The 27,147-nt window shown below is 48.4% G+C and overlaps 1 protein-coding gene across 2 annotated transcripts in view; it reads right to left on the reverse strand.

The window, feature by feature from the left end:
- Positions 1-3,501: 3,501 nt before the first annotated feature.
- LOC144106850 (uncharacterized) overlaps positions 3,502-27,147 on the reverse strand; it is a 142,478-nt gene continuing 118,832 nt past the window's right edge. For both annotated transcript variants that reach the window (XM_077639798.1, XM_077639797.1), the window contains 3 exons: positions 14,096-14,184; positions 4,649-4,871; positions 3,502-3,615 (listed from right to left, as the gene is read on the reverse strand). In XM_077639798.1, coding sequence (XP_077495924.1) covers positions 3,586-3,615; positions 4,649-4,871; positions 14,096-14,184 — 342 coding nt within the window. In that variant the 3' untranslated portion in view covers positions 3,502-3,585. The remainder of the gene's footprint in view (positions 3,616-4,648; positions 4,872-14,095; positions 14,185-27,147) is intronic.

A 27,147-nucleotide genomic window follows, 5' to 3' on the forward strand; every position in this document is an offset into this window, starting at 1 on the left:
GAGAAGTTTCTTTTGTGGAAACAGGCACATGTCGCGGGAGTATATGAGGAGATCACGGACATTGATCAACGTTCCTTAGCGGGTAGAGAATCTCCTAGACCGGCCAGAATTTGCCCAAGGAAGCTGATGGCTCCCTTCGATGACAAAAGAGATGATCTGGACGCATATCTGCAACCATTCGAGCGGATAGCTTTGGGGCAAGGCTGGGAGCGCAGTGAATGGGCCACGGCATTAAGCATGTGTTTAGTCGGAGAGGCGCTGAATGTGTTTGGAAGGATGCCTGCTGCTGATTCCATGGATTACGAGAAAGTCAAAAAGGCACTCCTGCAAAGATTCAGGCTTACGGCAGTCGGTTTTCGTGAGAGATTTAGCACCGCGAGACCTGAGGATTAGAAAACCGCTAAGCAGTTTTACTGCAGGCTGAACAACTATTTTGATATGTGGCTCGATATGTCAAACACAGAAAAGACTTTTAAAGGTGTGCGTGACAAGCTGGTCACAGAGCAATTTTTAGCGTGTTGCAGCTCAAAGCTGGCGCTATTCCTCAAGGAAAGAAAGTTGTGTTCGTTGGAAGAGTTCGCCGACACTGCAGACCAATTCCTCGTGGCTCAAGGGTTAAGAAATTTGAGTAAGGCAAAGGAGGAAACCCAAAAGGCTTTAGAGACAGATGTGGCAAAACCACGATCATATGGCAGTGCATCTAAGGCGCCAGTAAGGTGTTTTCTCTGCGGCAAGGTGGGATACCATGCAGCTGACTGTCAGACTAGTAGTGCTGCCCAAATAAACGCAGGTCGTGTGTCATGGTTGTAAGAGGGGGGGGTCATACTCTGGATGAGTGGCGATACAGAACGCAGGACCGAGCTGCATGCGTTGTCAACTCTAGGGTAGAACTTGCCACGTCACCCGAAGTTCCACAGCTGAAAGGAGAGCAAACGCCGCTGAAAAATGAGGGAGTGAGTGGAACACCCAACTCGAAAGCAGCAATGCCAGTGGTGGTTGGGCAAATAGCGGACCGTCCTATATTGGTGCTTAGAGACAGCGGAGCTAACACAGTCATGGTTCGTAGAAGCCTGATGAAGGACGAGGATCTTACAGGGGAAGCGTCGGCCGTCACTCTTGTGGATAGCACAGTGAGGCACCTTCCTGAAGCAAAGATTCTAGTGTCCACGCCATATTATACTGGACAGGTAGTGGCTAAATGCGTAGGCCAACCCATTTACGATCTCATCTTGGGAAATATTACGGGTGCAAGAGGTGTCGAAGACCCCGATCCCGAGTGGAGGATGCTCGACGTTGAAGAAGATCCAAAGGAGGAAAGGCCTGCGACAGCTCAGACGGGTGCAGTCTGTTTCTCGTCGGCAGTGGAGACAAGAGCTCAAGCGACAGCGCGAGCTACGCAGCGTCCGCTCTCCACTCCTGTTGCGATGTGCCTGAGCGTAACACCGGTCGAAATTGCAATTAGGCAAAAGGAAGACCCGAGCCTGAAGACCTGCTTCGATAGTGTCGAGGAAAAGGTGAAAAGAAAGAATAGTCGGACGTCATTCGAGTATCAATTGGTAAATGGTCTTTTGCACAGGGAATGCACATTTAGTTCAGGAAGGCGGGTCCAGCAGCTGGTGTTACCAAGAGATATGCGAGAGACCGTGCTACGCTTTGGACATGACGCCATTATGGCCGGACACCAGGGTGTTCAAAAAACGGTGTCTAGGATCACCGAGGAGATCTTTTGGCCGGGTGTTCAGAGTGACGTTAAGCGCTTTGTTCGCTCATGTCATGTGTGCCAGCGCACAGTTCCGAAGGGAAGAGTTGGTCCCGTACCTCTGGGCAAGATGCCAGCCATCGAACTACCGTTTCAAAGAGGGGCTATTGACATTGTGGGGGCGGGATAAGGTACTAGTAAACCCCAATTTCAATGAAGACAGAAGATAACGTTGGAGAGGACTTCATCAGTAGAGCCAACTGAACAGCTCTAGGTATCTCTGGCATGTATCTTGTTGCTGTTGTTGTTTTATGTGATTATACAAGGGAGTGTGTTGTGGACACGAACATGTTTATTAAGGACTGTACGGACAGCGGCAGTGGTGTGTTAGTGTTCTGAAAACGCAATTTGTGTGCTGTGTGAGTGGTGTGCGTTTGGTGTGTGCTGGACGTCTGCGGTCTGGTGTGTGCTGGGTCCAGAATCGCCACAGTAGATAGTCCGTTGGCTGGATGGCTTGGAGATGAGGGTGACGTGAGCAGTTTTTCATGGAAAAACTCTTGAGAAGGAGGGCCCTTGTCACATATATTAAGGAGCCTAAATTAAATTTTAAATAAAAAAGGTGTGAAGAAGACGACGTGATTTAACCGAAGAATAATGAAGAGGAAGAAGAAGCATTCGGTGAGGTTGAGAGAGATGATTGGCGGAGAAGCATTCGGTGAGGTGGAGAGATGATGGTGGAGAAGAGAAGGAGACGACGACAAGGCTTACGTGGACAAACACCGAAGCTGTAAAAGGGCGAGTGAGAGCGAGGCACTGGGGGGAAACAGCAGAGAAGCGGAGGCTCCGGCGGGTCAGGGACACTGGCTGGAAGAGAACGACGGCGGCTACTGCTCCGGTGAGCTCGCCTTCTACGACATCGCATCGTGGACTTCCTGTGGTGCCTGAGCCCGTTCCGGGGAGTCAACGGAGGACGCTACTACCTGCTACGGCCAGGGGTGTCTCCAGCGCTGTTGCCACCCTTCGGGGTTGTGCCCCACGCCAACGACACCGGCATCACCTCCACGGGCGCTTGGACCTGGAGCTTGTACGTCGCAGACGCCAGCCCAAGCGCGTCGAACGCCGCCAGCGACGCCAGCTCAAGCACGGCGAACGCCGCTTCGACGCCGCCTACTCTATCCATACAACGCCGTAGCCACACCGAACGAACCGTGAGCACGAACGCCGACCGCTAATAGTAGAACACTAGTGGTAGATGCTAGTAGCAGTGTGCCCGGCTCGTGTGTATTTATAGTCTTTGTGATTTGTGTTAGGTTTGTTTGTTTTGTATGCTAGTGTGTGTGCCACGTAGCGTGTATTAAATGTGCATTTGTGTGGGTACACCCGTCGCCTAGTCCATTCTTTCGGTCCGAGTGTTCTCCAGAGATCCGTGACACATTACCATGCTTCGCATCTGGTTTTTTTTTACTTTCCTGCACATCCAACGTACAGTGCCAGAAAATATGGACTTCGCACCATTTTCTAGACTGCGCTGCTGATATCACAGTTACGCCTGTGCGGTTCATTGTTCAAGCTGACCGTTGGCAAATGTTTATAACTTACGGTGGTGACAGTATAGAAAAATGACCGCACGGAACATAAACCTTTCCCTGTCCTGTTGTGCTTTCACGTTCTCTGTCTCACTCTAAATTTTATAAATATAATAGGAAGTACTATTTACGGAATGACACTCATAGATTGGGTAGACCCTGCCCTCCGGCTTTGCTGCGTTCCACGCAGAAAGGGCGTTGAAATGCACGCCTCACTTTTGGAAGAATTTGTTTATTTGCGCTTAATCGTGTAACCCAAAAGAGCTCGTGGAGTACGTATTTGTTAGCTGGGATGATTTCCTAAGGTGTATACTTGTAATATGGCACAGTCTGAAAGAAGAAAGAGAAAATGGCGATCATTTTTTGCGAACTTTGGCTCTGCGTACAAAAATGCGAATTCTTATACATCCATGATACATTAAAGATGCATGCGGTTAGATAACAGAAATGGGGGCTGCTTCTGTCCGGCTAGGCGCGTGTGCATGACTTGCACTACGTCACAAAAGGAATCTGAACTCCTTTTATTTTACTGCGAGAACTCGATCTACCGGTCCCGAGCATTCTTAGAATCTTCTAATAATTGTCCTGTGTGGCCAAGTTCGCTAATTTAAATCGGATTAAATGTCCCGGCTGCCGCCTTTTATTTCAACTCAGCAAAGGTACGGCGCGTCAACCAACGTGTGGAGTGCCTTTGAGCCAGTGCCGTTGAGGATTCGCTGTCGCTTTTATTTTATTTTTCGGCTTCTATGAACAAATAGTGTCAGTCGGTGACAAAATAGCCGCAGAATAGGTCCACGGAAATATAAATACGCATGGGCTCTTTGATTTAGGCATCACTCCGCCGATGGCCGAGCGGCAAGCCGCCACGGGGCTGGCTGAAAGGCACTCCACACGCTGGTTGACTCCTTCTACCTTCAGCATTGAGGAAAAAAGAGGCGGGAGCCAGAACATTTATTTTATTTAAATTGAAAAAATCGGCTGCACAGAAATATATTTTGAAGTTTCTGAGAACCCTCGGTACGTGTAGATAAAGTTCCCGCCGTGAAAAGAGGAGTTCAGATTCCGGTTTAGTGCACCTTCAAATGAAAAACAATTGAAAAAATTTTGATGTGCTTCGCTGCGACCTTAAAAAACTACAAGTGTGGACCAGCAACTCTATGAAGCAGTGAGTCATATCTTGCTCACATGCGACTGCTACACGCTTATTGACAACGAAACATGCACAGTGTTTAATAGGCAAGACTGGCCCCGCAGTTGCAGGGTCCCAAGTTGCATTTTACTTGCGTTCTAAGTATGGGGACAGTTCTGCTACCATGAGCGAAATAAAGGGGTAAACTGGTTGTAGCATTGATGCATTACGTACGCCTTCTACATTTATGATTTCCAAGTCGTCGTTGAATTTCGTTTTTAGGTATTTTTCATTGGTCCTTTGAAAGACGGCGTATTTTTTGCTGGGGTCGAACTCGTTGGTAACCACGATGCCGTCAGTTGCAAGACGCACCATAAAGACGAGCAGTTGGCCTTTTTTGACGTTGTTAGTGAAATGAATTTTTGTTTCGCCTTCTCCTGGAAGTTCGATATACACGCTAGAAATAAAGCAGACAGCATTTTTTGTTAGGTAGTGGAAAAAGAAATGCGATTTTATCTGCGGGATTATCATTGGATGGGTACGTCAACCAAGTAATTTAGGGACACAGAGGAGAAAATAATTTCGTTTTCTTAGCAAAAGTGAAACGCTTAGATTCTTTGCCTCTGGTGATTTTTGTTGCTTTGTTCACCATGAGAGCACATGTGTCATTGGTTGATTTAGTTGCACATTTAAAATACATTTTTGTCCCTCGCACCAGTCTGAAATTTGCGACATTGAAGATGATTTTTACATAATTATCGATTTCCTGATCAATCTTTCCAAGCGGCTGTCATAGTCATCTGGCTTGAGATGGCGTCTTGAAAAAAGTGTCTATGTCTCCACCATTTGCCCATGAAACAACAGTAAGACGGGGTTACCTGGTTGTGATTTTTTGCATGGGCGCCGAAAGACACATTTTTTTACAGAATCTAATACACACAGTGCCGTTAAAAACTGATTGCATAGGAGTTAAGTCGTGACAACTAAAATATAAACAAAAGAATTAATGGTCGAATGTTCCCACCTAGTGGCATGCAAGCGAAGACAAACAATAACTTGCAGTGGCGCTTTTTTGTGTAGTGCTCTAAAGATGGCAAGCCATGAAGGACAGATCTCCACTGCATCGTATCTACGACCTGTGTGACGTACGCGATACCATTATTACACTACACTTGTAACATGTTTTATGACGAAACACACCCTACTCTCCCACTTTAGTGTATGCATACACGGCTGTTCAAGAAAAGGGCGGTTCTTCTGCTCCCGTTGCTCGGAGGCTCTCGTCGTGTAACGTCTGGAGCATGCAACGACACACGGTGTCAGAAGTCGGATGACCACCGACATCCAATCTTGGCGAACCGAGGATTGCGCTACAAGACCAACCCGATGGACTTCCTGAAGCCACTAGGCCGCTGAGCTCGGCTGGGGAAATTGCCAAGAACTGGCAGAGATTCAAGCAAAGGATCGAATTTTGTCTCGTCGCATCAGAACCAACCGACACGCGTCGAACAGAGTCGCGCAAGATGGCACTCCAGCTGAGCGTAGCGGGCGATAGAGCCATCGAGAACTTCAACACGTTAAGCTTCGGCAAAGACGAGAACATAAATGACTACGCCACTCTCGTGTAGAAATTTGATGAATACTGCGCGGCACAGAAGAACGAAGTACATGAGCGCTACGTCTTCCGCACTTGAGTCCGGACCCCGGGTGAGCCCTTGGAACCTTTTTACGAGACTTAAAAATCCAAGCACGAGCATGCAACTTCGGCTCTCAGATGCATGCAATGATCAGTGACCAGATTGTTTATAAAGATAGCGATGCGAAAGTTCCGGAACTTTGCTGTGGAACACCGCAATGACCCTGCAGAAGGCTGAGCAGGGTGCTAAAGAGGCTGAAGTGGCAGCAGCACAACAGAAACTCTAGGCACGGGATGAACGCCAGATTGACATGATGAGCAAGGAACACGCCAGTAGACAAAGTAAATTGCCCAGGCATTACAAGTGTCGCAAGTGCGCACGTGTACACCCACTACAAAGCTGTCCTGCATTCGGGAAAACATGCCAAGAGTGTGAGCGGCCTAACCATTTCGCTATCTTCTGCAAAAGATTTGCCGAGGTTTGCGAACTTCAGGGCAGTGAAGATGACTTCGATATTATGGACGTGTCGCGCAGCGTGCAAGCCGACACGACTGGACTGTGCACGCTCAAATCAAGAACGTACCACTCGAATTCAAGGTCGATACAGGCACGCGCGCAAATTTACTACCCTTCTGTTGCTACCCTAAATTTCGCCCCGAACCATCACTGCAACCAAGCAGCTCGCTGTTGCGTTCCTACGGTGGGGTTGTTATCAAGCATGAGGGTGTTATTCACGCAGAAGTATGTCTGGGTGACCGTTGCGCTCTTCTCGACTTCTTCGTGGCGTCCAAGGTGCATCAGTCCATCCTGGGCCTACAGGCCAGCGAAAATTTTAGGCCCGTGTCACGCCTACACGCCGTCACTCAAAACAGTTCTGAGGAAGTCACAAAGAACTTTCGCCACTTGTTCACAGGCGCCATTCGGGCGCTATAGACTTCTGCGCTATACCTTTGGAATATCTTCGGCGTCTGAGGTATTTCAGAAAACTCTAAATGGAATTGTTGAAAGCCTTTCCGGCGTCAGAACATACGTTGGTGACGTGCTAGCCTAGAGGTCGTCGAGGCAGGAGCATGACATGCGCCTACCGTCGGTACAGCGGGCAGCAGAACGCTTCGGATTGACATTCAACCCAAGCAAGGGTGCGATTAGCGTCAGCAAAATCGAGTTTCTGGGTGACGTCATAGACAAGGAAGGAATCGGACCAAGCCCATCACTGATAAAATTTATGCTAGAAATACCACCGTCGCCTGACAAGCTCGCCGTACAGAGAATTCTAGGCGTCATCAAATATTTCAGCAAGTTCATGCTGTCATTGGCCCAGAGGACGAGCTCAGAAATCTTGTAAGGCGGAGTATTGCGCTTGAATGGACGTCAAATCATGTTGAAGAATGGAGGCAGCTTTGCGACTGTTTACTTAAAGAGCCTTTGCTAACGGTATTCGATCTAACAAAAGCAACAAAGGTGTCGCGATGCGTCACAAAACGGAATCGGCGCACCACTGTTACGATTCGCCGCGGAGGCTCAGTGGTTGCGGCGCTCGGCTGCTGATCCGAAGTTCCCGCGTGCGAACCCGACCGCGGCGGCTGCGTTTTTATAGAGGCAAAACTCCAAGGTGCCCGTGTGCAGTGCGATGTCAGTGCACGTTAAAGACCACCCAGGTGGTCGAAATTATTCCGGAGCCCTCAACTATGGCACCTCTCTCTTCCTTTCTTCTTTCACTCCCTCCTTTATCCCTTTCCTTACGTCGCGGTTCAGGTGTCCAACGCTATACGAGACAGATACTGCGCCATTCCCTTCCCCCAAAAACCAATTATATTATTATTATTATTATTATTAATATACTATTATTATTATTAATATTGTTCACCTCTGTTACAGTGTCACAATGACACTTGGAAGCCTGTCGCGTATGCTTCACGGGCACTTCCAGAGTGCAAACAGCGCTATTCGCAAATTGAAACGAAGGCCATGGTGGTCGCATATGGCTGTGAGAAATTCAATCATTTTGTATACGGTCGGTCGGTTATTCTTGAGACTGATCCTCACCCTTTGATCTCCACCTCGCAGAAGGCCATTGGAGACATGCCCCCGAGGTTAAAGCGGTTTTTTCTGTGCCTTCTTGCTCCGACACAAAATTGCAATTCACATCAGGGAAGCACCTTCTCCTCGCCGACATGCCGTCACGAGCAAAAACTATGACCAGCACAGAAAACGACGTCGTCAATGACGACACTCAAGTGCACGCAGTAAGTGTAGTCTCTTCACTCGTCACCGAGAACACCTGTAAGAGGTTGGCTACAGAACCTAGTCGGGATGAAGACTTGAAGCAAGTTAACGAGGGCCTGGAGGGCGAAAAACCACTTGAAGGCCAGTGGAAAGTCGTTTGAGGGAGAACTCTCACTTAAAAAGAGTCCTCTTAAAAGGGTGTGAAGTTGTAGTCCCGGCAAACGTAAGAGTATCATGGGTACCTGGGTATCAATACATGTAAAGCAAGGACAATAGACCTCCTCTTCTGGCGAGCAATCAATGCTGGCATAGAAGATTTCGCGCTGGTGTGTTCTGCAAGCAAGACGTATGCTTACAGACAGCCACAAGAGCCATTAAAGTGGCGCCCGGTACCCGATAAGCCCTGGCATCGTGTCAGCATCGATATTTTTGAGTACGGAGGACGTTCATACCTGCGCGTCTACGATGCACTATCAAATTTCCCGGAGGTAGAGCTACTCAGAAACTACCGCAAAGATAGTCGCTGAAGTAACAAGAGCATTTTTTGCCAGATACGGCATACGAGTTGGAGTTTCTTCGGACAATGGTCCGCAATTTGCTAGCCGCGCTTCTGCTGAATTTCCTCAAACGTACGACTTCTACAACACCACTACCAGTCCTAGGTCCCCCTCCCCCACCACCCAGTTCAACGCCTTGGAGGAAAAAGGCGTTCATGTAGTTAAGACAATTTTTAAAAAAAGCACTGAAATAAATCATGACTTTTGGCTTCATCTTCTTGCCTATAGATCTACTTCACTGAAATCTGGACCATCACCTCGCTGCGAACAACGTTGCCCGACGTCCGGTTGTGTCCAATAAGAAGCGTACAAAAGCATCGCCGCACCGACCATTCGATCCGACAACTCATCCAGAGTTGAGCACCGCTCAACCCTGGAGACACGGTTCGCATCAAAAAGGGGGCATGGGTTCACCTCAAAGTTCTACTTCAGCATCTAGTAGCAACGATCCCGCAGGGTCACCGGCCACAGCAAGTAGCATCCCTGCCTCCTTCAACTCTCGTGCAGGCGTGCCTCCGCACTAACAACCTGTACCAAGAAGGTCAAACCGTGAACGAAGGCCGCCAGACTTGCATATGATTGAAGTTTTGGGCAGGTTTCCTAAGCACCGTTCTCAATGTTTTGTTTCTATCAAATCTATTATTTTCCTTCTAAAGAAATGGGGATGTATATTATCTGTTGCAGCGCAAGCCTCGTCTCTGCTACTCGTGTGACGTATACTGCCAACAGCAAAAGTTTGCGGGATCTTCAGTGCATGATAGAGCGATGCAAACATGCATTGCTTCGCCATCTATCACAACCGCGCCTGATGTCGAGGCTCGCGGAACTGACGTGCCAGTCACTCTTCGCGCATGCTTGTCGTTTCTTTGATATCAGGCATGTCTTATCGCTTGCTTCCCCGGGATCCGCGTTTGACTCACCTTATAGCCGCTGGATCGCTGTGCGACCATCGCCGCGCGCCTGCTTGGGCTGCTGCGATGGTGCACGGAGCGCCCGAGCATCTTTTTAGGCGGCCTGCTACGTTCTCTGAATAAATGCTGTCTCCCAAGAAGCGTTGCCGGAATGGCAAGTGGTATTCTTTCACTGATAACACGAGGATTGATACGCTGTCATTGCGGCCCATAATTCCTGCTTGTCGTTCACTGCTACGGAAACCACAGTTGATGCAGGTGCTTATTTTCCGACGACGCCGCCTCGAGTTCCGGAGGGCCAAAGGAGATACATTGCACGCCTCTTTGGGGAAGGCGTGCCCTATAAAGAAATATGCCGCCTGACAGGTAGGTCTAAATCAGCAGTAACACGAGTGGTGCAAGCGTTTCGAGACGACGGAGGAAGAATTACTGACGCCCCCTGCAGTGGTCGACCGAGGGTCACTGAAGAAGAAGACAGACTGATAATTGCCGCTGCCGTGGTTGATCCCTTCTTGAGCGCCAAAGAAATCAAGAAAGAGCTCGGCATTCATGTGTCATGCGACACAGTTAGATGGCGCGTTAAATAAACAGGATTACAAAATTGTACCGCAGCACAAAAGCCGTATTTAACAGAGAACCAACGGCGGCAGCGGCTGGAATTTGCTAGGGCTTACGAGCACTGGGGTGTTGAAGAATTAAGCCAAGTCATCTTTACGGATGAATCCACGTTCTGCAGCAGGTGGTACCAGCGGCAGCGTGTTTGGCGGCAGCGTGTTTCGCGGCCACTGAACTGCAGGTATGGCTGAGTTTTACGCCTTTAACAAAAAGTAAAACGTTTTACTGGGCTAGTTCCCATACAACAATGTCCTATGGCCGGCTATAGAATTTTGGCCCAAATAGCTATAGACCTACCCCATTTCTGTCTATAGTTGTCTATACAGGCTGATATATTTTTTTCATAGAGAGCTTAAGACAATTGTATGGTTCCAAAGCTATAGCTTTAGTGGCATAGATTTTTCAAAAGCTGGCAATAAGCAGCTCTATGGGTGCTTATAGACGTTCATAAAAGGCCATAGACGGACATAGCTTTTACCATAGACGCCCATAGGACTTTTTTGTATGGGTTGATCCATTCTGTATAAGTAAAACACCGCAAATGAAGTTCCCGAAGACGAAACAAAGGTGGGACAGGAAAGAGCGCTTTTTCCTGTCCCACCTTCGTTTCGCCTTCGGGCAACTAAATTTGCGCTGTTTTATTTGTGTTAAAATAAAGTGCTGAAATTAGATCCGAATCCTTACTGCAAAACTAAGAAGGGGAAACCGCATTTTGTCTTTGGCGAGCAGCTTACTGTACAATTAAGTGTTCAGTTAATATCCGCTGGTTTGATTCATCAGTCATCATAGAACAATTTAGGTACTCATCTGGCAGCATTCTCGTCACGTGAAGTTACTTTAGTTGGACATATATTTTTGATAAAAGCGCCCATTTCTCAAGGAGGCAAACTGTGATTTCAGTTTAGAATATTATAGGTTTCCTTTTCGTGCGCCTAAATGTATTAAGAAAGGTTATTCTCTGTGACGACAAAAGTTGCACTCGCCGCCGGTATGGCGTAGTCTCTAATGGAATTGTTTTTTCGTTTCTGTTAGGCACCGACCGGAGTACACTCAATGTGTGCTATCAAGTGGCGGGTGCAGCGTTGCCATCTGGGGAGCCATCAGCAAAGATGGACTTGACCCTTTAGTCCGCATCAATGGTACGTTTATTGCTTCATCATACTGCGACATCATTAAGAAGACCCTTGTGCCGTACGCCCTGGACGGCCCGTTTCCTAACGGCTTTTACTGGCTGCAGCACGACCGCAGGCCAGTGCATACTGCGCGTATTGCGGGAGCTACACTTGACTCGTGCGGCATGCTGAGACTGCCGTGGCCACCAAGCGACGCGGACCTCAATCCATATGGGAATTTGTGGGGTCTAATGAAAAGGCGCCTCGCTGCCCAAAGGCGTCGTATCCCCAACGCCGAGGCACTTTGGAGCGCAATTCAAGAGGAATGGGACTCACTGAGCGCAGAAACAAACTGTAAGGGCGCTGTACGCGTCGATGCCGCGCAGAATCGCCGAAGTCACTGCCTCAGAAGGCCACTATACCGGTTACTGATAACTGCCCTCAAGTTGACATCATGCTCTATTCTTTGTTTGATTTTTTTGTTGTTGTCTTTTTTAGCAAACCACCTCAATCTAAGTATATCTCTTTTTCACCACCATTGGTTGCGTGCTTCTTTTTCACATTTGTAATTGTATTGGTGTTGCCTCACGCTAAAAATCAAACACGCGCACGTAATTTATAACATTTCACACCGGGCGCCACCGTGGAGGTTTGGAGGCGTATACGTTCTACAGTTGGGCATGATTTCATTTCATTTCATTTATTTGATCCTTAAAGGCCCGAAGGCATTACATAAGGAGAGGCTTACAAATGAGTTTGTGTAAATGCACTCATGATGAACACATAGGCACAATGAGCTTAACACTGGAACTGTAAACACTAAAAAAAATTCGGTAGCATTTCGGTAGCAGCAATCTTTTTGCCGGAGCAGAAGGCGGGAACACATGCATACTGCATGCAATGACAGAAAATGACTAAATGAAAATATGGCTCCGATCACTGCAGACAACCTCCAAGGACATTCTCATAACTGAAGCAAAACTAGGAAATCTCACGTCAGGCAGGTAGCCATAAATTGTTTTTTTAAGAAAAAGCCAAGGTGATTTTTGCGCCACGTAAGTGTGGGGGAGCTGTTGTAGGGCACATGGCCATCAGGAATACTGGGAAGAGAGCGAAACAGAAGCGGGGTTTCGGGGCCATTAGGGGCGGAGTGACACCTCTCTTTTACGTTCAGTGCAAACATCTCAGATCGTGTTAGGTTTTTTCTGTGTTGACCACAAGGTGCACTCGTTGTATATGACCAAACACGCACTTTAGCTTAGTTGAAAGGCTCTAATTAAATTTCATGCTCAACTGGCACGCTTCTTGGGAGACAGCATTTATTTAGAGAACGCAGCACGCCGCCTAAAAAGATGCTTGAGCGCTCCGTCCACCATCGCAGCAGCCGAAGCAGGCGCGCGGCGATGGTCGCACAGCGATCCAGCGGCTATAAGGTGAGTCAAACGCGGATCCCGGGGAAGCAAGCACTAAGACATGCCTGATATCAAAGAAACGACAAGCATGCGCAAAGAGTGACTGGCACGTCAGTTCCGCGAGCCTCGACATCGGACGCGGTTGAGATAGATGGCGCAGCAATGCAGTTTTGCGTCGCTGTGCCACCCACTGGAGATCCCGCAAACTTTTGTTGCTGACAGTACACGATATAAGTCTTATGCTTGTAACATTTTGGTGCGGGAACACACCTTCCTCTCCCGCCTGAGAGAGCATCAGAACGAAGCCCGAAACCAGAAAGCAGCATCTAACGCCATCGCAGAGCATGTGCAAGAATCCGGCCATGAGATTTGATTGCTCACCAATATTTATCGGTGAAACAATGGACTTCAGGAGACGCCTGAGAGAGCATCAGAACGACGTCCGAAACCAGAACGCAGCATCTAACGCCATCGCAGAGCATGTGCAAGAATCCGGCCATGAGATTTGATCGCTCATCAATATATATCGGTGAAACAAAGGACTTCAGAAGATGCCTGAGAGAGCATCAGGATGACGTTCGAAACCAGAAAGCAGCATCTAACGCCATCACAGAGCTTGTGCAAGAATCCGGCCATGAGATTAGCTAGGATCAAGTAAAGATATTGAGAACAGAAAAGAACACATCAGCACGGCAGAATCTTGAGTCACTTATCATACAGACATCGTCTAACACATTAAACAGGAACGACGGATCTCTACATCCTATCTATGCTAAGTCTTTAAAAACGCTACTGGGTGCTACAAAATAACGGATCTGTGCGCCGATTGCTTCATAGTGAACTAGAGAGCCGTAGTGCTCCCGAAACGTCTTTTCGTCTTTTGACTTTGGCCAGTGACCAGCATACTTAACGTCCGCTATTAAAAAACCCTTTTTTTCCGTGTGTAGTGTGTTTGTATGCAGTTTGTATATGATAAATATATGGCTAAGGTATCTAGAAAAAAATATCCGTACCTTAAGATCTCATTGACAAAGAGGCGAGGTTATTGCCAAAGTGTTACAATTTGCTCACACAGTTAAAAAAACGAGTGATTCCCAAATTTTCGCTCGCCAAATTACTAAGAGTAGCGTTGGGTCACCAACAATATAAGCTCGTCAAAAACAGTGGGGTGACTAAGTGACGAGAAGAGAAACGTTAAATTTGAAACTTACTCTGGAGGGTTGTCTCTCTTTGGCCTAACTGTGTAGATAATCTTTGTCTGCATCGGAAACGGCCGGTCCCATAAAATTGAATCACTTGCCTGTTGTGATGAGAGGAAAGCGTCGGCTTAAAAGACATTGCCACCAAAACAATTTCCTAGATTTTGCACCTCATACATTGTCTTTAGAACCAGTAGCGCTCTTCTGGGGCTGCGCCTATGAAAGCACCTTCGAACGAGGAAAATAAAAGAATATCTTGCTGGGCAAGTTGGTAACTCTACATGTTTGGTTACAAGCGCGAAAACAGAGAACACAAGGCAGAAATACGGGACAGAGCGCCACTCCCAACTGATTTATTTGAAGGCAACACGGACAAATAAATTCCATTTTACACATGTGGCCCATTGAGAAAAGGAGCCTCATAAAGCTTAACATCTTTCATCTTCAAAATTGATATGATAGCGAAAGAGTGAAAAAGTTGTTCTCAGTTGTTCAAAGGAAGCATGTGCGTCAGCGACACGTCCATATCTTTGTTTAAGGCTGAGAACAACTTTTTCACTCGTTCGCTATGATATCATTTTTGAAGATGATAGTATTCCTTGCGTGTAGGATGGTATATATTTGTCCGTTAGCATGCATTAGCGCAGACAACGTTGCGACTGACACGCTGCACTGCAGCAATAGGCAGCAGCGTTCACTGGGTGGCCAACCTCTCGCGATCATCCATTAATTTAAAGCCGCCTGGCAGGGTGGCAGGGTGGGCGCGCTGCCTATCCAGTGTGCGAAACGCACTCAACGTTACAGGCGCCAAGCCGCTTCTACTTGTCCCATACACCACAGCTTTCGCTCTCTAACCAGGTTCCGCAATAGTTAAACTGCAGCTAATTTTTTCATCAACCTCCAGCCTCCTTATAGTCTAACTAGCCTTTCTAGCATTATGCGCTAGACGTTCTCTTTCACTTCTTTCTACCTTTCCCATGCACTCTGGTCTGTGAGACGAAAACCAGCATAGCGCTAGAACAGATTCTGTCACGTGTAAATTTTGCTATACACGCCGAAGCCGCCCCATTCATGTGAAATCACCTCTGCACCACAGGGCTACTACGCCGAGGCTGAAAATTGAGAGTGCATATAATGTTTTCGAAAGGAGCTAAGCCGCTTAATTTTGAAAGTTTGCCTCTCATTTTGCCCACGTCATGTGCCGATTAACGCCCGTAGAAAGTGGTAATTCATCCCACCGTGGCCTATTGAAAAAAGAAGCCTCATGAAGCTTAGCATCTCAGGCGCCAAAGGCGCATGTCCACGCAAGACAACGTCATTCGTTTGAAGAATGGCACTTTCAACATTTACCAATACCGCTAAATCTGCGAGTAGACTTCGCCTTGCTATCCGCAAGCATCTTGACACAAACCCGGGCTGGACTCCCCCGCCCAGACTGATTGCTAGTGGAGCAAGGATAACTACGTCAAACGCTCCCTGCTGCCCTGCAATATCGTCTTCCGTATTCCCAGTCTTAAACAGACCTCACTGCCCTCCAAGGCACACATTAGATATTTGTCCTATACCCACCTTATTTATATTGCTAAGGAGAACTTTCCTGCTCTACTAGACAACATCTCAGACTAAATATTCCTACTTCACGAAGAGCATTTCAAACATCTACGGCTACCCTACGAACCATAAGATTTAGGTGGCCACTAACTTCATCGATACCGACCCTTGCTTTATCGATCTCTGTTAGACGCCTCACATGTGTGATCGTCTACCCCTGAGAGCCCGTAAATACTTTCCCAACCGCTCTATCATTCAACTGAACCTTGCGTGCCATCCGCTTTCGTCCATACTCCAGCTCATTATCCTAGTCCATAATTTATAGTTCACTGCGAGACGTTCCGGAAGGGAGACAACACCCCAAAGGAACAGCAGTTTGCAATTGATAGCGAGGTGCCGAAACTGGTAAGAGAACCGGTCTACTTAAGACAAGTATATGACCACAGATCCTGCCTGCAAGATAGAATTAATCAGAAGAAAAAAATTTGGTGCAGCATTTCGGCCGGTTGCCCCAGGTCATCTAATGAAGTTTACGTATATACATCGATAAAATATACAGGGTGTTTCAGCGATCGCTTTCTAAACTTCCTGAAATTATTGCATTGAATATAGCAAAAAATAGGTGTAGGATCACACACTCAGCCCCAGCGGACACAAAATGCTGCAAAACACCTCTATTTATTCAGGCGATTAACTGAACCACACTAATTAACTTTTTATTTATCGTAGCTGGGTGCTTAGTCCCAATTGGCAGTTTATGCCGTGAACAAGACGATTGCATATGAGTTTTTGAAACAAAGCAAAACTCAATTTCTAGAGCCCTACAGCGCGAAAAAATGCGACACTTTTTCCCGCACGCGACCGAAACTGAATGTGGCGTAAACAAAGCGTCGGCTGGTGACGTGTCGTAATGAATGCAGCGCCCAACTCGAAACGCGTGTGCAAACTTTCCTCGCTTGAGATCCTCGCCGCTAAGCTTAGACCGCGGCCGGCGTTATGGGGAACTTGGGCTGAAGATTGCAGTGCCGATTGCAGCGCCATAACACACTGCCTAGCGAGAAGAGCAAGCAGTTTTGGGTAGTAGTGGATGGATGGATGGATGGATGGATGGATGGATGGATGGATGGATGGATGGATGGATGGATGGATGGATGGATGGATGGATGGATGGGTGGATGGGTGGGTGGGTGGGTGGGTGGATGGATGGATGGATGGATGGATGGATGGATGGATGGATGGGTGGGTGGGTGGGTGGGTGGGTGGATGGATGGTTGGGTGGGTGAATGGATGGATTGATGGATGGGCGGGTGAATGGATGGATTGATGAATGGATGGATAAAGCTGAACCGTTTAAATCGGGCGGTGGCTCAAGCCACCTAGCCATAACTTTTGAAATTTTACTCTGCTCTTGGGGGGGGGGGGATTTTGGCCACCAATCAGATAAACTTCGCTTGGTTACTTCTTCCCGCTTAAAATAACCTTTTCCTTCACTTTCCCTAAACCCCAATGCCTTGGATAAATCAGCCCCGCTGCTTTGCGCTGTAGGGTGCAGCTCTTTACAGAAAAGTATGAAGTGTTCAGCCGTTTCCTCCTCCTCTCCGCCCACAACGCAAAACGTGTCAATCTCATGGTACCTGGCTCTATATGTCTTAGTCCGTAAAACTCCCTACCTGGCCTCAAACAACAAAGAGCTTCCCCTACAATTATCATATATATTTTCTTTGGCAATTTCCTCCTTAAAAATCTTGTATGTTCCCAGTGCTGACTTGGTCAGCATCCCCGTTTTCCACAGAGCTCTCTCTGTTTCTTTACCCTTTTTCTTAACTGATAATTGCTGATTTTCCCCCTATTGCTGTCCAGATATTTGCCTGTCAATTTTCTAGTTCACTTTCTCCATTTCGTAAGCACGTTCCTAATATACAGGTATCTGAAAACATTCCTAGCCCACTGCTTTTCCTCCATTTTTCTCAATCCCTCCTCAAATGCTATCTTACTGCTAGCTTCTCTGCTCTCGAACGACGCCCATCCCATATCAACCTATACCTCCTGATTTGGTGAATTGCCATATACTCCCAAAGCTAGCCTCCTTACGCCACGTTGTTTAATTTCTAACCTTGCTTGAACATCTGGTCTCATACACAGGACCACATTACCGAAAGTTAGGCTAGAAACCATCACCCCTTTCCAGATCCCTCTTACCACTCCATACCTATTGTAATTCCCCAGTGCCCCATTTTTTATGAGAGCTGGATTCCTACTAGCTTTATTCATTACATATTTTTCATGCCCGGTCAGATACTCAGCGCCGTTATTTATCCACACCCCAAGATACTTGTACCCATCCACTATTTTTAGCGTGAACTCCTGTATTCTATGCTCGCCGACCTCTTCATCAAATATCATGACTGCATTTTTCCTTACTAAACTTGAAGCCTAATCTATCTCCCTCTGTACCACATACGTCTATCAACTTCTGTAAATCTTCCTTGCTGTCAGCCATTAGTACCATATCATCGGCGTATATTAGTCCCGGTAATGACTGTTTAATCAATTCCCCTCGCTTGACAAAAGAAAGGTTGCAGCCTAGTCCGCTTCTCTCTAGCTCGATCTCCAACCCTTGCAGGTACAACATGAGCAACAAAGGAGACAGAGGACACCTTACCTAGGCCCCCGCTGTATCTCTACAGGCTCCGATACATTTTCTCCCATTTTATAAGCACTCTGGTACCTTTATATATATCTTTTAAAAGATTAATTACAGCATCATTCCACATCCAATGTGCCCAGTATGTCCCACAGATACTCTTGAATAACGTTGTCGTAGGCTCCCTTAATATCAGGAAATGCTAGCCATAGGGGCCAGTGTGCCTTTTCAGTAAACTCTATACACTGCGTCAATAAAAACAGATTGCCCTCCAACCTCTTTTGTATCCGGAACCCATTTTGTAGCTCCCCTAGCACCCCCTAGGACCCAAGCCTGCAATCTGTCCTTGATAATCTGCATCACCACCCTGTACACCTCAGATATCACTGTTATAGGACGGTAGTTACGTCAGCTTTGTCTCGCTTTCTCTTATATATCATGTTCATTCTACTTAATCGCTATTCATCGGGGACTTTTCCATCCACGATCATTTTATTCACTATGTGTATTAATGTTTGCTTGGAGTTTGGTATTTGCTTCTTTACTAACATAATCGGAATACCATCTGGTCCTGTTGACGCGCCACTAGGAACCTTCTCTGCCCTTTCCCACTCTCTTTGCTCAAGTGAAGCTATTGCAGTAACCGGCCTATTCTCCTTCGATAAATTATGTGCAACGTTTCTTTCTTTAAATTTTACTGTCATCTTTGTTCCTACGTGTTTTATCGCTTCATCCCCTTCTAGCCGAATACCCTGATAAACCTTTGTTCTAGCCTAGTCTAATTACTCATTGCATTTAGATGCTACCAGAATTTTTTAGCTGCTTTTCTATCCTTTTTATTTACTTTGGATATCTATTGGGCACCCTTTCTTCTAGTTTTCTCACTTCTACACTTCATGAAAGTATCCCATTTTCTGTCGACTTCAACTTCTGGATCCCCCCTCTTGGAATATCTGTGTTCTCTGAACGCTTCCTGACGTTTCTCTATCGCCCTCTTGACCTCCTCATCCCACCAACACTTGGGTTTGCGTCTTAGTTTCAGTTTTGGGTTTAGAGTTTGAGTTCGAGTTTGAGTTTGAGCTTGTGTTTCAGTTTTAGTACTGTTCCGCACCACCTTCAAGCGCTGATTGGCGTGAGCCTCCGTGCTCTGTCGAAGGCGCACGTGCCGTGCGTCAGCTATCTGGGCTACGCCGATAGAAGGTAGGCAATGAATGCTGTCAGCCATACGCGGGTATCTAATCGCGCAGAATGTGTTCTCGGCCTTGAAGCGGCCCAAGCGGCTGACAAAAGCAGTCTTGAGTCACCAAAAGGAACAATTGCAGTGCCACCTTGGCAGCGCATGTTCCCGGTAGACTGCTTCGTTGATTGGGTAAGGAAAATTATAGTCGTCGCCAGTTAATGGACCGTGGATTTTAATGCGAAAGCCTTTAATGGCTCATGCTCGCGGCCACAATCCTGTCCGTCCGTCCTTTCTTGGATCTTAGTTTAGTGGGCACTACTAAAGGTAGGAGAAAATAATAGGTTGCCTCCGATAGCGTAGGAAACAATGACCCTAGAAACGAAATTTGATGATTGTAGAGTAATTAGTTCATAACTTATAGCCAAAAATGTGAAATTTGCTTCGAACTAGCGTGGACGTCGATATAGCCACGGGAGAAGTGGGACGCCACATCCACCGGAAGTCGTCACAGCATAGTGAAACAACTCGGCAACTAAAAAAGTTAGGAGAAAATTAATGGTTGTATCAGATAAAGGAGGAAAAATGAACCTAGAAGCCAAGTTCGAGGACTGTAGAGTAATTAATTAATTACAGTGAAAAGCATCGAATAAACAGTGTGACGTCACATCAGCCGAAAGTCGTCACAGCATAGTGGGAATGCTCAGAATGAACGTAAAAAAAGCCGGATTTCGTAATTAGTATTTAATAAGTCATAGTAATTATTAATTATTTCGGAATAAATTTTATTTCACAGAGGCAGCAACAGTAGCAGCCAAAGTCGCGAGGAAAGCCTTTCGCCTCACGCAGTTGAGATCGTCAAAGTGCCGCCCGAATTTTTTCAGAGCCCTGATGGGCGCATCTGCAGGCGTTTGTTCGTGTGTGTGTGTGTGTGTGTGTGTGTGTGTGTGTGTGTGTGTGTGTGTGTGTGTGTGTGTGTGTGTGTGTGTGTGTGTGTGTGTGTGTGTGTGTGTGTGTGTGTGTGTGTGTGTGTGTGTGTGTGTGTGTGTGTGTGTGTGTGTGTGTGTGTGTGTGTGTGTGTGTTTGCGTGCGTGCGTGCGTGCGGGGGACGGCACTTCTTGTATAGCTCTATTAAACAGCGTGCGCTAACAGGACGTACACAGGAAACTTGAAGACAGGAAAGAAGCGCCCAGTGCTCTGAATGTCAACGTAAAGAAATCCATAAAAGAGCGGGTAAACGGCGAGAGTAACTAAGACTCTCCTGTTCATACAGGAAAAATGCACAAAGATGTGCAGACAAAAAGAGGTGGTGAAAAAGGGAGCCACCAGGAGGGTACTAGATCGTTCGCAGCAGAGGAGGGTGATACCCAGGAACGAGTTGAAAAGGGACGCGTTCCCTCCTGTGCATCGCAGACTTAGCAAAGCACAGTCAAGAAATGTTCCGACGTCAATGACGACCAGGGCTCAAGCCCGGTTGAGACGAGGAGCTGAGGGAAAAGGACAAACAATGACACTGAGAAGTGGCCCGAAGGGCCCTTCTGGGACTGTAACAGATTACGCAGCACACTCCAGTAAAGACGAGGTACAAAGGGCTTTGGCCCCGAAAGATCACTTGGTGCTCGACCCTGCAGCCACGGCAGGATCTGGACAGGACTACTCAAGGTCCGAGGGTGGTGTCCTCGGCGACGACCCAGGGGACGGAGCCAGTCCCTGTTGGGGAGTGGTGTCAGAGATGAGGGTGGAAAGAGGGGCTGAACTCCTGATGAAAGCATGAACTGTGTGCCTGGACCGCGCCATATCCAATAGTCCGGGCTCCACAGTGATTCGGCGTGCGAGTAGTCTGCGAGGTAAGCCCCCTGAGTACCCCGACACACACCACTCGGGTGTGGGAGCACGAACTCTGGACCGGGATGGCGCGAGTATAAATTATCCCAAGCCTGCCGTGATTTGGAGTGCTTCCCACCCTGGTGAGTCGTGTGTTTTGCCTGCATCGTCGTCTCGCAGCCGGGCGGGCTTTGCCCCGCAGGCTGCTGAGCAAGACTCGCAGAGCGTTGCGGTGGGGTTTCCCCACGCGTTTTGCCGGGGCACCGCCCCGGTAGACGCGGTTTCCGTGCCTGCCGATCAGGCATTAGCGGTTTTTGTTTTTTCTCCCGCCCCGCAGACGTGGTGTCGGGTTTGGACACTGCATCGGACACCAAGAGTGGGGATCATCGATCGGACAAACCCCCTCCTGATCGGGAAGGGTTGGATACTTCTGCCGAGCGTTCGGATTTCTCTGTTTCGCACAGGAGCTCCTTCAGGGGTGTGATATCCAGGCCATCCCGTCCCGTCCTCGTGTTTCTCGGATCGTGTTTCTCCGGCGGAGTCCGGATCTGTTGTGTCTTCGGCTTCTGGGTCGGATTACGATTTTCACTCATGCGACAGTGATGTAGTGGTTACGCGGCTCAGAGTGGGGCGCAGGGTGATTATTAGTTCTAGTGATGGTACGGACATTGAAAAAAATCTGTATGTAGGGTTGGCGATGTGGTGACTGCGAAACTTGATCGAAACGTCGTTTCATTAGATGCTTTTGGCGCTAGGTCCAGGAAGCATAGGCTTAGTGGTAAACATGATGCATTTTGCGCTAGGCGCAGTGCGTGTAGGAGCGATGTTGAACGGGATGAGAGTGAACCCACTAGTGTGACTAGAAACTGTAACCCAGGCCCGTCTACTGCTAGGCAGGACCCGCTTGGGAGATTAAGGAATGAGTTGCTCACTTCAGACTCGGATGATTCGTCCTCCGAGATCTCACACAACACCTGCATTGACTGTGCTAGGACATTCACCACTCGAGTGGGCCTGAGCCTTCACCGGAAGAGGCACCACCTTGTGGCATATAACGCGGAGATTGTGGTTTCCAAAACTAAGCCGCGATGGCTACCAGAAGAGAACTACTGCCTTGCGCTCCGGGAAGCCCAAATCCTGAGGCAGGCCAAACAAGATGGTTTTCACGTTTACAACATGAACGAACGATTACATGCCATGTTCAGGAGTCGTACATTTGACAGCCTGAAATCACACAGGCGCCAGGACGCTTATAAGAGTTTAGTGAAAGAGCTCCTGGGCAGAGATCTCGATGCGATAGCCGAGCCGGCCGGAGCCAACGATACAATGAACACGACACAAAATTCTTCGGGTGACGTTTTACCTTCTCAGTCCGACCGGCATCTGAACTTGGAGGCATTACGAGCACTAGTAAATAAGCCGTGTCCGAGGACGTTTGGGGCAGACACCCTCTGGACAATCGCGAAATTGTTTCTGGATAATGAAAATGCGCTTGTACCATTGAACAACTATGTTCGAGAGTACTTCTTCCGAGATGGACCACCAGCTATAACGGGAAGCCAGCCTCGATGGCAAAGGAAGAGCATGAGTAGAAGAAAAAGTCGCCAAGGTGAATACGCGAAGAATCAGGAGCAGTTTAAGAAATGTCAATCCAGATGTTCCAGGGAAATTCTCGATGGCCCGTAGCAGTCGATTGTGAAAGATGTACCGGACTTTCTGCGTACGTGGAAGAGAGTCATGGGGTCCGAGCCAACGGCCTCCCAACTCGGATCTGTAGGGAAGGATGCGGTTGAAGTTTCCGTTTTTCAACCCGTCACAACCGGTGAACTGAAGGCGGCATTGCCTCGACTGGACTCGGCCCCGGGACCGGATGGTTTCACTGCCCGAGAACTTCGGGGCGTGCCGTTTCCCGTGCTTAAGATTGTTCTGACATTGTTGATGTTGGTGGGGAGCCTGCCGGTATGCCTGAAAGGGGCTCGAACCATCTTTATTCCCAAAAAACCCGATGCAAGTGAGCCAAGGGATTTCCGCCCAATAAGTGTAGCCCCCATATTGCTTCGTCTATTTCATAAGGTGTTGGCGACGAGATTGATGTATGCAATTCCTCTTGATCTCAAGCAACGCGCCTTCATGCCAGTTGATGGATGCGCTGAGAATGTGCACCTTTTGGCTGGAGTAATACACGAGGCGAGGCGCAGCTATAAACCACTGTATATGGCAACACTTGACATAGCGAAGGCATTTGACCGAGTAACGATGGCAGCCATTCTGGAGGGGCTTCAGAGAATATCACTGGACTAGCCGTTCCTACGATATGTCCGTGACTTCTACGAAGGCGCCGAACGAGCCCTGACCTCTCAGGGGTCTTCACAGTATGTCAAGCAAACCAGAGGGGTTCGGCAGGGTGACCCTTTATCCCCCATGTTCTTCAACTTGGTGTTAGATGGTTGGCTGGCGGTTTGCCCTCCGGAGGTCGGATTAAAGAGCGGCCCATTGACAGTAAATGCCATGGCATTCGCGGACGATATGATAATAATGGCATCGACTCCGGAGGGCCTGCAGGAACAACTTGATTCTTTGTACGCCTACCTGGCTCCCAGAGGATTGAGCATCAACCCCGCTAAGAGCCTAACAGTATCGTACCTTCCTGATGCTAAGAGGAAAATCACCAAAGTGGATACCTCAAGACAATTCACCATTGGAGGAGGCGACATACCTGTGGCGGAGGTTGACACAACCTGGCGCTACCTGGGCTTGACATTTTCGCTCATCGGGATGTCACCAGCAGACATCATCTCTGAGTTGAAAGGTTTGCTAGAGAGGGTGAGCGCAGCGCCCTTTAAACCACAACAACGCCTGGTGGTGTTGCGTACCTACCTCCTTCCGAGGTTAATGCATCGGGTGGTGCTTGGTACCACTTCCTCCAAAATGTTGGTCAAGTTGGACAGGGCCACCCGGGCAGCAGTTCGACGATGGCTAAGGCTTCCCCACGACGTGCCGCACTCGATTGATCATGCGGCCATCAAAGATGGTGGGTTCGGGATTCTGTCCCTCAGGGCGGCGATTCCTTGGCTCTGACTAAAAAGACTAAATGCGTTAGGTGAATCCACTAACGAGTCGTGCAGAGTGCGGGCCGGTATGCCTTACCTGAGAAAGTTAATCACCAGGGCCCAGAAATTGACTACATACACTGGCACTGTCCTTCCTTCTGGAATGGCAGTCCAATCCTTCTGGAAGAAGCAACTGCTTGCCAGTGCGGACGGGCATCCCTTAGGGGTGCAGAAAAAGACCCCGGGTCAACTTACTGGATTAGAGAGGGTACAGATTTGTTGAGCGGACGGGACTTCATTAACGTAGTTAAGTTCCGCTTCAATGTCATGCCCTACCTGGCCCGAACCAAAAAGGGGAGGGATGTTGCCATCACTTGCCGAGCGGGATGTTATGCAAGGGAAACCCTGGGACATATTACGCAAATGTGCCACAGAACGGATCAAGCTAGGACTGCGAGGCATGATAGCATAGTGCGCTATGTCGGAAGGCGGGCCCGCGAGCTGGGGTGGAACGTCGAAATGGAGCCACACTTCCAGACACGCCAGGGCACAAAAACCTCTGATCTCGTCCTCAAAAGAGAGGGCCAGACAGTTTTCTTGGATGCCTAGGTTGTGGGGGTAAGAGCGTAATTTTAGCCCAGGCGCCTGATGTAAAAGCAGTAAAAAACGCCATCCCTGAACTATTGCGACAACTTCTTAATGATTCGAAGCCGGTGATTGCAGCTGTAACAATCTCGTATCGCAGGATTTGGGCACCGGCTTCTGTGCGGATCCTGAAGCACCTTGGCTTTGCCCACAATGACTTCAAAATATTAACTTTACGCTGCTTGCAGGGGGGGGGGGGGGGTTGAGGCCTTTGGCCGACACCAACACATGACGGCCTTCCAAAGGTACTGAGGATGGGGGCCCTTCACTCGCCGCTCCCACTCCATACTAATTCGGTACTACTGCCATTTCAGTAGGAATACGAACCTTTCTCTCTCAGCGCGCGCGACGTCTCGATTTGGCTATCGCGGCGTGCTAGTCCCCTCGAAGGCTGCTAAGCAAGACGCTTCGCGCTTGGGAAAGTCAACCCAGCAAGCCATTGGAGGAGGCTAGGGCGGGAGGTGGGAAGGACCGCAAAAAATAGCCAAATGCCTCGTCATCTAATTTGCGCTTCTCTCCTCTGTCTCCAAGTTTCCTGTGTACGTCCTGTTAGCGCACGCTGTTTAATAGAGATGTACCAACTAGCCCGTCAGAAAGTTCTCGTATGGCGACCCGACGGGCTCGTTTTTCTGCGTCATCATGAATTCATTTACTCACTAGGTTGATCTTCTCTTTTCTTATATTCGCTGGGCATCAGGAACCACGTCCGAAAAAGACAACCTTTGTCAGCGTGGCAAGGAGAGCTTGCGCGGGAGTGGCTATGTGCTATCGGGCTGTTGTTCTTGCGGTTGTGTTAGGGCTCATTCACACATGAGAGTCTCCTGCGACTACACCGCAGTTCGACAACACCGATGTTCAAACTTGCAAGGGTGACCTGCGGGTCGCCTCCTCGTTGGATTCTCGTATGAAATGAGAACTCTTCACAAAGACGCAGTTCGCGCGCTTTCGAGTTTCGTTTGTTTTCGCCCGTCTCCTGCACTCGAGCTTGGCCCTCGAAAGTTCTCTGGTCCCTCGATATTAGCAATGTGCTGTGGCGACCTGAGCGAAGAGGAAGATATAGCGGCAATGTGCACCGCAGCCGTGCCAGCGGCCTGCCAGCCAGCCTGGATGCCGGCGGCCAGCGTCCAAAATATGCGCTAGTATGTTCTTTGTTCGCGTTCATACCCTGCTCTGAAGTCAAAATTCAAAAATGAAACAGTTTTGAGGGTCGTTGTTAAATGCCGAGCTGCTGGATACAAGCAAATTTCTTCTCATAGCCGCTTTGCTGCTGTTGTCCAAGTGGCTAGATCGCCTGGCGTCTGCTTTAACCGCTGCTGAAGGCGTCGCGGAAATCGAGCATATTTTTATATTATCATGAGACGGGGTTCACAATAAAGCAGTAACGAAAGTAGCATCTTTGTTCCAGCGATGGTCAGTTCGAAACGCCCTCAGCTGCGGCATCGATACAACACCGGCTAGGCTTAGCGACGACTACGGCAGCCAAGGAGCAGATAGCGCAGTTCGTCGCTCGGCGCACCCGCGAGTGGCGTCGTTGCCGAAAGGTCGGCTCGCTCGCTGATGGGTTCAGCGGTTTGCGACTCGCAGTCGCGAGGCTGCAAAATCGAGCAGTGAGCTACTGGCCTACGACTGTCGCTTTTTGACAAACGCGACCGTTTGGTACTGTCCCTTTTCTACCAAAACAGTCGCGCGACCTCTACAACTCTCAAGTGTGAATGATCCCTTAGCGTGTGTAAGCTTCCGTTTTCCTTTAGAGCGCAGTCGTTTGCATTTCGGGAGCTCGTCTTTTAGGCGCGCGTATTACAAGACCATTGTAGTGCCAGAGTTTCAAATTACTTGAATGTGTGGAAGTGCCGGCTAGGCTGAAAACGTCACGCCGCATTAAGTGAATTGTGAGAGTGGCCGAGCCAGCGCAACTCCATTCTTCACTGCCTAGAAGGTGGACATTGTGATCGCTCGTGTGAGAGCACAAATAGACACGGAGCTTGCATACAGACTGTATTTTGTACAACATCCTGGTTGTCGTGTGCATACACGCGCCATGTTCGTACCAATATTTTATTAATTTTAATCTGCTGGATCAGTTCATGTTCAGAAAAGGAAGTGGCCAGGGAGCGCAACCAAGATTTTGGCATTGATGTTCTCGCGTACGTTTCTGTCGGGTGAGATGTAAATG

The sequence above is a fragment of the Amblyomma americanum genome, chromosome 10 (assembly GCF_052857255.1).
Source record: "Amblyomma americanum isolate KBUSLIRL-KWMA chromosome 10, ASM5285725v1, whole genome shotgun sequence".
Classification (NCBI taxonomy): domain Eukaryota; kingdom Metazoa; phylum Arthropoda; class Arachnida; order Ixodida; family Ixodidae; genus Amblyomma; species Amblyomma americanum.